At 42.5% G+C, this 12,304-nt stretch overlaps 1 protein-coding gene across 1 annotated transcript in view; it reads left to right on the top strand.

The window, feature by feature from the left end:
* LOC124775510 (E3 ubiquitin-protein ligase lubel) overlaps positions 1-12,304 on the top strand; it is a 488,311-nt gene that overhangs the window by 270,523 nt on the left and 205,484 nt on the right. The window contains exons 4-6 of the mRNA XM_047250342.1: positions 1,634-1,785; positions 8,298-8,441; positions 10,563-10,671. Of these exons, the coding sequence (XP_047106298.1) occupies positions 1,634-1,785; positions 8,298-8,441; positions 10,563-10,671 (405 nt within the window). The remainder of the gene's footprint in view (positions 1-1,633; positions 1,786-8,297; positions 8,442-10,562; positions 10,672-12,304) is intronic.

The following is a 12,304-nucleotide window of genomic DNA, read 5'->3' as shown; positions in this document are numbered from 1 at the left end:
AAAACAGTTTAACGCAGAACAGTCAGTCAGAATAAGTATTTTTACAGACACGGGCTTATGCGGATAATTCTATAAAGAATTCAAAGCGTCTCCAACATAGATCACGCTAATTGCTAATATTTTCGGAGAGTAAATCGCAGTAGACGTGATTGAAATGACCAGGAACACTGCATCAATAAAATTAATTTGCTAGTTGGATGTTCCGCGGGCCATTTGTAAGAGATACAGTAATGAAGTGGAATGAATCAATTTACAGCGTGTTAAATTAATTCATGGTTAGATACACATACATGTTGACTTTTGTACAGATAAACTTGACGTAGTCGCCAGAAAAACGCCTTTTCAACTTCCCTGCATATTTAGCTTTACTACCTGTCATGTACTTTATATCATTTGAGAAGTGGACAAAGGTTTTGGAAAACCGTACAATTTACCTCATTCTTAGCTAAAACCAATAGTAGTGACGAGTCTACTACTGCTACTGTAAAAGACCGTTCAAAAATGGTTCAAATGGCTCTGAGCACTATGGGACTCAACTGCTGTAGTCATAAGTCCCCTAGAACTTAGAACTACTTAAACCTAACTAACCTAAGGACATCACACACATCCATGCCCGAGGCAGGATTCGAACCTGCGACCGTAGCGGTTCCAGACTGTAGCGCCTTTAACCGCTCGGCCACTCCGGCCGGCTAAAAGACCGTTATTCCTTCAGATAATGAACAGACTATTTACGACAAACTTAACGAGAAAATTTGTATGTAGTGCGATGCTGCAATTGTAATACCCAGCTCCACTTATAAAACCTTTTTCGATGTTTTTTTTTTTTGTATTGACAATTTTCTTTCTGAAATGTGGTTTGCTTAATATCACATATTTATAAGACATTAGTGAATGAAAAATTACACTGACCTACTCCTCTTTTTCTCACCGTAACTGACAGTGCATGAAGCAGAAAAATGGCTGACCGCGGTTGAAAGCTACAAAATACAGACGCGCGCAACTAACACGAAGAAAAGAAAAAGGAAGGTACAGTCCAGCTGCTTGGTTGGTACGTCTTTCTGCGTGACCAGCATCCTCCCCTTCTTGCACACTCAGATCGACTCTCAGCTGTTCTCTATTCAACAATGTTCAAAATAATTTTCTCGATAGCAAAGTTACATTTAGAAATCGTCTTGGCGACTTTTTCAACGCCAATACAATATGGAAAACAGCGAAAATATTTCAGAGTCATGAGAGAATAATATATTATAGAAGAGAAAGTGTTATGATTATAATTAAACATGGTTTGCAGCCACGGTCATGTAATACTTTTTAAATGAAGTACCGTCATTTCATGCAATATATAACCGAATTTAATATATTTCGACAGTGACTTCGTTACTGAGGACTGATAATGCACAACACTGTGGTACTTGAAAATGGACAAAGGCTTTGATCTTTACTGTACTGTAGAGTAAACGACCTATAGAGTCAAATATCGGAACGGATTAATTTGTAAACTGATTGATTTGTAAACGCAAAAATACGTAGCCGAATAGCTATCCGCTGTTGTGCCCTATTTAGCGTATCCATAGCGATGCAACCAGCGAGGAGTGGCTGATTAATTGTGCTTTTTTTCCTTGTGTTTGTGCAGGAGAGGGCAAGCGAGGAGACGGTCGCCACTGCGACCTGTGCGGCTGTTCGGAACCCACGGTGCGCTGCGAGCAGTGCTCCAGCCAGGTGTTCTGCTACAGCTGCGACGACATGTACCACAGGCACCCCAAGCGACAGACCCACCACAGGAAGGTACGCCTGCTGGCTATCCGCCCTGCTGACCAAGTTCTTGTCTTGGAACGTATCGTGTGAACACAGTGACAGGCCAAAATCGTGTATGCTATGTCAAGGTGAAAACTGCAAGACATGGTAACAAAACACCGTACTTTTACGGAAAAAAAGGCCCAAGCGACACAAACCACCGCTTGGTGCTCCAAGCTGAAAGGGATTTCTTACACAGGACGAGTCACAGTTAGTAGCGGCCCTTGAGGCGCCAGGCTAAGAGGGGTGCTAGGGGCGTCCAAGTGCAAGATTTATGTACAGTTCGTATCACAATTAGTAGCGAAAACTGACACTGGTAAAAGTGTACGAGAGAAAAGAAGGAGGGACGGGGGAGAGAGGGGGGAGGAGGGGCAGGCGAGGGCGACAAATGATAAGACGCTTGTGTGGATAAATGTTTTCGAACCCACCCTGAATGGATCCCATTCCTGTAGGACCTTTCCGCTAAGCCTGTAAAAGACCCATCCCACTGCCGAGTCCCATAATTTCTTCATTTGACTCAAGAAGACACTGAAGAGCCAAAGAAACTGGTACACCTGCCTAATATAGAGTAGGGTCCCCGCGAGCAAGCAGAAGTGCCGTAACACGAAATGGCATATAGTCGAGTAATGTCTGAAGTAGTGCTGGAGGTAACTGACGCCATGAATACTGCAGGGCTGTCCATAAATCGGTAAGAGTACTAGGGCGTGGAGATCTCTTCTGAACAACACGTTGCAAGGCATCCCATATGTGCTCAATAATGTTCATGTCTGGGGAGTTTGGCGGCCAACGGAAGTGTTTAAACTCAGAAGAGTGTTCCTTGAGCCATTCTGTAGTAATTCTGGACGTGTGGGGTTCCTGCCAGAATTACCCAAGTCAGTCGGAATGTGCGACGCACGTGAAGGGATGCAGTTGATCAGACAGGAAACTTATGTGCGTGTCACCTGTCAGACTCGTTTCTAGACATATCAGGGGCCCATACCACTCCGACTGCACGCGCCCCACACCATTACAGAGCCTCCACCAGAAAGAGAAGAGAGGACGGGATAGATCAAGGAAGAGTGCTGAGATGGAAATGGGGAGAGAGATGGAGGGAGGATGAGATGGACTGTGAGAGCGGTCAGGAGGAGATGGATAGGAACCAGAGGAGGAAAGGATGCACAAAGAGAAGTAGGAGGATAATATGGAAAGAGAAAGGGAGAAGGAGGTGGAGGACAACGAGATGGAGGAAGACTGCAATGTAAAAAGGGGAGGGAGGTGGAGGAAATGGACAGAGAGAGAGGTAGGAGGAAGTGTGTGCAATGTATGTTCGTTGGCACACTTCGGCGAAGTAATGGGTAACAGGCCAGTTGTTACATGAATAGATCGTTACTTGCAATTACTCTTCTCTCCTGGCAAAACCTGAATTTAATCTCACATGGTCTTAGGTTAGAGAGTGCACTTCCAATTCACTTACAGAAGTTCGAGACATATTTGTGTCGAGCTTATTTATGTTCTTATTTTCACACTTCGGTTTACGTTAGCCAAACTATGTGAAACAATTCACTTCTGATTTGGCAATAATTTCAGATTTATATTGCGAGAACTGTGACGATTTTTATCGTAGCACAGTTTGTTCACTTCGTGCCTCTTGTTTTTTTGTGTGCAATGAGTGTTGCAACCTAATCAACGATTCCTCCCTTTCCGTTAGTTCTTTCTGTGTGTGTGTGTGTGTGTGTGTGTGTGTAGTAAGCAGCTGAGAAGAATGCCTGTGAGGGATGAGGCACAAAGGAAGACACAGTCTCTCTCCTCGTTCCTCTCCACCTCACATCTGCATGTTGTCTGTTACTAGTTATCCGCTAACTACACTACTGGCCATTAAAATTGGTACATCAAGAAGAAATGCAGATGATAAACGAGTATTCATTGGACAAATATATTATACTAGAACTGACATGTGATTACATTTTCACGCAATTTGGGTGCATAGATCCTGAGAAAACAGTACCCAGAACAACCACCTGTGGCCGTAATAACGGCCTTGATACGCCAGGGCATTGAGTCAAACAGAGCTTGGATGCCGTGTACAGATATAGCTGCCCATGCAGCTTCAACACGATACCACAGTTCATCAAGAGTAGTGACTGGCGTATTGTGACGAGCCAGTTGCTCGGCCACCATTGACCAGACGTTCTCAATTGGTGAGTGATCTGGAGAATGTGCTGGCCAGGGCAGCAATCGAACATTTTCAGTATCCAGAAAGGCCCGTACAGGACCTGCAACATGCGGTTGTGCATTATCCTGCTGAAATGTAGGATTTCGCAGGGATCGAATAAAGGGTAGAGCCAAGGGTCGTAACACATCTGAAATGTAACTTCCACTGTTCAAAGTGCCGTCAATGCGAACAAGAGGTGACCGAGACGTGTAACCAATGGCACCCCATACCATCACGCCGGGTGATACACCAGTATGGCGATGACGAATACACGTTCCCAATGGGCGTTCACCGCGATGTCGCCAAACACGGATGCGACCATCATGATGCTGTAAACAGAACCTGGATTCATCCGAAATAACGACGTTTTGCCATTCGTGCACCCTGGTTCGTCGTTGAGTACACCATCGCAGGCGCTCCTGTCTGTGATGCAGCGTCAAGGGTAACCGCAGTCCATGGTCTCCGAGCAGACAGTCCATGATGCTGCAAACGTCGTCTAACTGTTCGTGAAGATGGTTGTTGCCTTGCAAACGTCCCTATCTGTTGACTCAGGGATCGAGACGTGGCTGCACGATCCGTTACAGCCATGCGGATAAGATGCCTGTCATCTCGACTGCTAGTGATACGAGGCCGTTGGGATCCAGCACGGCGTTCCGTATTACCCTCCTGAACCCACCGATGCCATATTTTGCTAACAGTCATTGGATCTCGACCAACGCGAGCAGCAATGTCGCGATACGATAAACCGCAATCGCGATAGGCTACAATCCGACCTTTATCAAAGTCGGAAACGTGATGGTACGCATTTCCCCTCTTTACACGAGGCATCGCAACAACGTTTCACCAGGCAACGCCGGTCAACTGCTGTTTGTGTATGAGAAATCGGTTGGAAACTTTCCTCATCTCAGCACGTAGTAGGTGTCGCCACCGGCGCCAACCTTGTATGAATGCTCTGAAAAGCTAATGATTTGCTTATCACAGCATCTTCTTCCTGTCGGTTAAATTTCGCGTCTGTAGCACGTCATGTTCGTGGTATAGCAATTTTAATGGCCAGTAGTGTATTTCCTTAGCTGTAGACTACAGTAGACTTGTTATGTTAAGATGCTCGCTGTTAATGGCCTTTCTGTTTCTTTTATTTTCTTATATTCAACAACAGTGAGAAAAGGGATAAGTCTAATAAAACATGCAAGTTGACATCACGACCACAATGTGAGCAACAAATAGATAAAAAAACGCATGTAGTAGTTATTGCATACACAGCAATAGTATTAATAAATAACTGATGTAGCATATGCACACAATTTGACGACATGACTATTTAATGCACACTACCCAGCAAAAAAAAACAGAAGCATTCAGAAGGAGATGAGGAAACAAAACGTATCTTCACGGTTGAGAATCATGTGAAGCTACACTCCTGGAAATTGAAATAAGAACACCGTGAATTCATTGTCCCAGGAAGGGGAAACTTTATTGACACATTCCTGGGGTCAGATACATCACATGATCACACTGACAGAACCACAGGCACATAGACACAGGCAACAGAGCATGCACAATGTCGGCACTAGTACAGTGTATATCCACCTTTCGCAGCAATGCAGGCTGCTATTCTCCCATGGAGACGATCGTAGAGATGCTGGATGTAGTCCTGTGGGACGGCTTGCCATGCCATTTCCACCTGGCGCCTCAGTTGGACCAGCGTTCGTGCTGGACGTGCAGACCGCGTGAGACGACGCTTCATCCAGTCCCAAACATGCTCAATGGGGGACAGATCCGGAGATCTTGCTGGCCAGGGTAGTTGACTTACACCTTCTAGAGCACGTTAGGTGGCACGGGATACATGCGGACGTGCGTTGTCCTGTTGGAACAGCAAGTTCCCTTGCCGGTCTAGGAATGGTAGAACGATGGGTTCGATGACGGTTTGGATGTACCGTGCACTATTCAGTATCCCCTCGACGATCACCAGTGGTGTACGGCCAGTGTAGGAGATCGCTCCCCACACCATGATGCCGGGTGTTGGCCCTGTGTGCCTCGGTCGTATGCAGTCCTGATTGTGGCGCTCACCTGCACGGCGCCAAACACGCATACGACCATCATTGGCACCAAGGCAGAAGCGACTCTCATCGCTGAAGACGACACGTCTCCATTCGTCCCTCCATTCACGCCTGTCGCGACACCACTGGAGGCGGGCTGCACGATGTTGGGGCGTGAGCGGAAGACGGCCTAACGGTGTGCGGGACCGTAGCCCAGCTTCATGGAGACGGTTGCGAATGGTCCTCGCCGATACCCCAGGAGCAACAGTGTCCCTAATTTGCTGGGAAGTGGCGGTGCGGTCCCCTACGGCACTGAGTAGCATCCTACGGTCTTGGCGTGCATCCGTGCGTCGCTGCGGTCCGGTCCCAGGTCGACGGGCACGTGCACCTTCTGCCGACCACTGGCGACAACATCGATGTACTGTGGAGACCTCACACCCCACGTGTTGAGCAATTCGGCGGTACGTCCACCCGGCCTCCCGCATGCCCACTATACGCCCTCGCTCAAAGTCCGTCAACTGCACATACGGTTCACGTCCACGCTGTCGCGGCATGCTACCAGTGTTAAAGACTGCGATGGAGCTCCGTATGCCACGGCAAACTGGCTGACACTGACGGCGGCGGTGCACAAATGCTGCGCAGCTAGCGCCATTCGGCGGCCAACACCGCGGTTCCTGGTGTGTCCGCTGTGCCGTGCGTGTGATCATTGCTTGTACAACCCTCTCGCGGTGTCCGGAGCAAGTATGGTGGGTCTGACACACCGGTGTCAATGTGTTCTTTTTTCCATTTCCAGCAGTGTATTTCAGAGATTACAATATTGAATCAGATTTCCAAACAACTTGCCAGTATGAGCCCACTGTTCAGTATGTCGTTGCACCGCATCTGGCCTAAATGCTTGCTATGATTTCGTTTGGAAGAGTTTCATAAAGCCATTGTAAGTCCTCCTGAGGCAAGCTGGTCCACAACTGTTATAACTGGTCCTTGGACACTGGTACTGAAACAGAGTTGATGTCCAAGCTTGTTCCACGTAACGGGGACAGATCTGTGGATCCTGATTGCTACTGGGAGTACCTCAACATCACGCAGATTCTGTCACATAAGAGGTAACACATAAGGACGCTTGGTGTTTGTCGTAGTTTTGTGTCTTCAGACTTCGCTCAATCACTACCAACCATTGACCTGTAGCAATACCCGATGGCTCTCCGCAACATGACACCAGGAGCGACAATGCTGTGCCTCTCCAAAACGTTAGAAGAATTGGATCTCTCCTCAGGTCACCACCACGCTCACGGACAGTGGTAATCCATGGCAGTGCAGAAAACAGATTCATGACGTACACAATTCAATGCAGTTCATCAACACACCATGCTTCCTTATCATGGCACGTCCCCAAACGCAGCTGTTTGTGTTGTGGTGTTAACAGCAGCCTATACATGACACAGTAATTCCTGTTTGGCTGCTGACAGTCTCTGACCAATGGTGTGCAATGGCAGAGAAAGTCACAGGGAGACCATTACATGTTCTCGGATGGTAGGCACAGATGTGAAAGGTTAACAATGTGCTTTGGGCACAATATCGCTAGCCTCCCTTGTGATAGTCAGTCGTGGTCGACTGGAACTTTGATGACGAGTTTGCCTGTCCTCACGTTCCCATACAGCTCAACATTGCACCAGCATCACATCCGAATGCACTACAACTCTGTTTTTTTCACTATTCGGCCGACTGCACAATGATGCCTCTTCCAAACTGTTTCCTGTGCTGATAACACTGTCTCACACGAGTTCATGGTATCTCCATGTCCTTCAGTGATCTCTCAACATCGGCTGCTGTTCACGCCCGTATATACCCTAGCTGGTAACAAAACTAAGCATGAAGAACATTGTGGTGGCCATTGTAACTCTCTAGGGAATTATAGCTATACTGATTTACATTCCCCTGAATGGTGTGCATGTGTATGAAGCTACGGTGACAGCTAGACATGTCTTTGAATCTATTCGGTGTTGATATCGTTGTACACTTTTTAAGATAAAGTGTACTATTCAGCCCAGACCAAGCCACATTGCACACTCTGCTGCATTCCTGTTGTATACATTCTCATATAGTATGGACAGTGTACCAGTGTGTGTGTGTGTGTGTGTGTGTGTGTGTGTGTGTGTGTGTGTTTTATTTTGCAAACATAAGGTGTGTCAGGCTAAAGAGTGGGATTAGGGAGAGGATGACATAATTGTATCTGTAAATGTACTGTGTAATAAGGAGCCTATGTTGGTGGTCCACAGCCGCTGGACCTGAATCGCTTCAACACGTTCCGGCCGCCGCTGCCCCCTAAGGGAGAACACAGCGCCGCCCCCGTGCCGCCCCCACGTCGCAACAAGCGCCCAGGCAGTCGTACCAGCTCACCGTTGCCACACGCAGTGCACCAGGTAAGCAGCCAGTGCTGCGCCCTCAGCTAGGACACTGCCTTCCCTTTGGTACCGCCTCTCTGCCTCAAACGAGCTGAACACCTACCTCCTCATCAAAAAACAGCTTCCACTTTTAAAGACAACAGCATTTCTTTACCGTAGAATCTATCATCACACTGCATTTGGCTCGTGCCTAGAAACGTGAACTATTTACCATAAACATACCAGTTACTTTTTAAGCTTCGTCTTGCATCTGACTACACATGTTCCACAGTATATATCATAAGAAATGAGGTATATGCAGGAAATTCTGAGTATCATACAAATCATATTGCTGCTCTTTAGAAACCTGTATGTAAACTGCACTACATATCATGCACTGCTGTTATTTGCATAGGTTAGCATGATAAAATGGTTGTGATTACTGTTAATGGCACACACATGTATACAATATTTTGACAAGATCTGCATAATTAAAAAATCGTGATAAATTATTTAATTGCTTACTACATTGTATGATAAATGTCGAAAGGTTCACTGCTTTCTGAAAAATTCAATATATTTAAATTGGTATAACTTATGAATAAAAATAATTTTACAGTTTCAAATTTTATTCAAATTACTGTGTTCTCCTTCAAGGCTGGAAATAAATAACTGGTGAAAACATCCCTTTTCCATTTAAATTAGAAACTGGTTATAGGGTAACTATTACTGAATATAATTTATTAAATGATTATTACTTGTTGATTTGTCTGTAGAAGGACATTGAGCCAATATTCATCCCCATACAACGATGTGTTTTCTCTGGCACCATAACATTTGAATATTTCCTAGTTTCCCTTCTTTTTCAGCGATACAAAACTTCATATAAATTATATTTATATAACATTTAAAAACAAAAAGTGCATAATTCTGTGAGAGAGATTTTTTGTTTAGAACTGTTTGGTGTATTTCTGTGGTATATAACGTTTCAATTCCTATAGTCTTGTGTAACTTACGTTTTTTTCACTTTAGGAATAGAGATGACGATTTCATAATAGTATTTCAGCCCAGATATTTAATGTAACTTACTGCCATAATTAAACGTCAAATATGACACTGTGTTCATTGTATCAACACTGCCCTTTTGTCCCCATAGCTAAGTAAGATATAAAATCACTAATATGAAAACATACAAGTCTCATTAACAACAAGGGTTATCTATAAGAACAGATATCTTTCGAGTAACATTATATCATAGTATATTGGAGGTAAACTTTTTGTCAGTGAAGAAAGTTTTATTGTTGAAATCTTATTAGTGTTGACATTTGGTTTGATTTTTAAATAAGTAATATATTGTAAATTTAAAGCAAAGGTACATGGCAATGAAATGTTGTAAAGTGATAAGATGTATGTAAATACTCCAGAATATTATGTATACATTTTATTTTCTGATAAAAATGTGTTATTTCTGTTGTAATACAGTCATATGTTATTATTCTTGTAAAAAAACGTTCACAATATATTTTTTATGAAAAGTTGTGCCTTTGTTCATTCACTGAAAACCACACCTCACATATATGTATTTTATGTAAAGTCTCATATCTATGTTAGAAAAAATATATGTTTATTCCAAGTAACTGGAAAATACAAGGGGTAAATATCTGATTACTAATTATCTATTTAAAACCCTCTTCACAAACTGAAAAATATGATCTTATTTGTCTGGTCTCCTCTAAATCATAGTAAGGGAGCAGTTGATATCGCCAGGTAGTGATGTGACTGATGGACCACCATGCAGACAGAAGAATATTTAACCTTTCATGAAAACAGATGGATCCATACATAGCTGAATGAAAATATAATGTTCAAATGAGAAGTATAATATGAAAATTTAGATTAATATACCTGTAGCACTGGAACCACAGATCAAAATTTGTGTAAGCTGTTTAATTATGTGATTTGCTAGGAATCATGTATACATAATTTGCATGCCAATTTATAATACTAGTGCAAATTATTCTCCACTAATCATCATTAAATCTGCCAGGAAATAATTCTGGCATTTGTTTCTTTAGCATGGTGATCCCATGTTACGGTGTGACTGAGATATTCAACTCGTTTTGTACTTGGATACACTGTTTTTTATCTTGTTTAAATTAGGGCCCACCATTGCCAAAGAAGGAATTTTCTATCAAGGATAAAATGGGAAGCCTAAGGAGGATAATGAGTACTCGACCTCTTCCTGAAACGCCAAACAACAAAGTTCAATGTAAGAGCACTTATTACAGTGGTAAGACATATGTTATAAGGAAGATATGTTTAAAGTAATTACAATTTTTGCTTGAGATTGCTCCACTATACAGCAACAGGAACAAAAATACTAACATTTTGAATCAAATTATTTTCAGCATACTGTAATTTTTATTAATATAGTGTGTGAGTGAATACTAATGATTCAGTTCTAAAAGAAGTAGTACAAGAAGTTTCAAGATTTAGTTTGTTTTTCTGAGTTGTGTAAATGTGATATTCTTGCAATTTGTATTTTTATTTGAAACTATTGATAAATGGTGTTACTTATGACTAGATAGGTGAAAAGAAGGTACTTGAGAAGTACTGGTAAGCAAAATAGACCTGCCCTCAGTAATTATTTCAGCAACAATAAAATAATACATATTTGTGGAGATGTATCTCTTTGGCATGGAATCACACACACACACACACACACACACACACATACACACACACACACACACACACACACACACACACACACACACACACACACACACATAGATACCTAAGCTTGTGTCAGTAGGGGAAAGGGAGAACTAAAACTAAAATGATAGTAATAGCAGGAAAAGATGCCACAACCATAAATGTGTATAGTTATACTTTAATCAAATTTAGTGACGCACTTTAGGTGGCTATAAAGGTTTTTATATGTGTCTAATAGAACTAAGGACTGCTTCAAGAAAGACACTAACCAGTACCTTTTTCTGTTGGTCCTACTGCTTCTGGATGGTTCTTATTAGTCTGTATAAATAAATAATATACAACAGACAACTAGTTCATTTGAATAAATCCATATTTTAGCAATTTGAACATTTTGATACTTTCAGCAGTGGTCAATACTGATTGAACCAACAGCATATGATGCAGAGTGATACACACTGGTCTACATAATGAGTTTCAGTATCAGTAGATCTTAACATTTTGTCAGGATTCCAAATGAAGGGTATCTGCTTAATACAACTTCAGCTTCATAGTGGTCTTCCTTTTCTTAACTGTGCGAAAATTTTACAGCTTGTGTATACGAGATTTGTGATGAAAATGATATAGACAGCTGGCCTGTTCCTTTTCAAGCAGTGGATGACAAAAAAGACCTATGAAATACTAAGTGACAGTCAATTCAAAATATCTTTGCTCTTGTCTTTTCAGATTGTTTTGATTTTCGTTTTCTTTATCTTCATTAATCAAATATCTGTTTAATACTTCACTGCAATAGCTCCAAATCTTGAAAATACTGTATTACCACTATTATAACACAGTTGAGATAATGAATCTCATTGTTGATGTATAAGGTTGTGACCAACATCATATCATTCATACAATTATTTTGAATGTTATAGGTTGATAACATGATATAACTTCTGAGTCAATTACTTGAGTCAGAACGCATTACCCTGTGTAGTGACACATGGTAGCTGCAAGTATGGTCAAATTTAGTTTCCATATTCTGAGGGTGTTTATTCTCTTGTAACATTTTAACTATTGGTACATTTTAAATATTCAAAATACTTTTTAGTGGTAACTAATACATTTCAACTGTCTGTTTTGATACCTATTATTCCACCAAGGGTTTTACATTTCCAAAGAACATATTTTAGAGTTCCATACGGAAC

Source organism: Schistocerca piceifrons, chromosome 2 (assembly GCF_021461385.2).
Source record: "Schistocerca piceifrons isolate TAMUIC-IGC-003096 chromosome 2, iqSchPice1.1, whole genome shotgun sequence".
Lineage (NCBI taxonomy): Eukaryota > Metazoa > Arthropoda > Insecta > Orthoptera > Acrididae > Schistocerca > Schistocerca piceifrons.
This window is presented reverse-complemented; position numbering and strand designations above follow the sequence as displayed.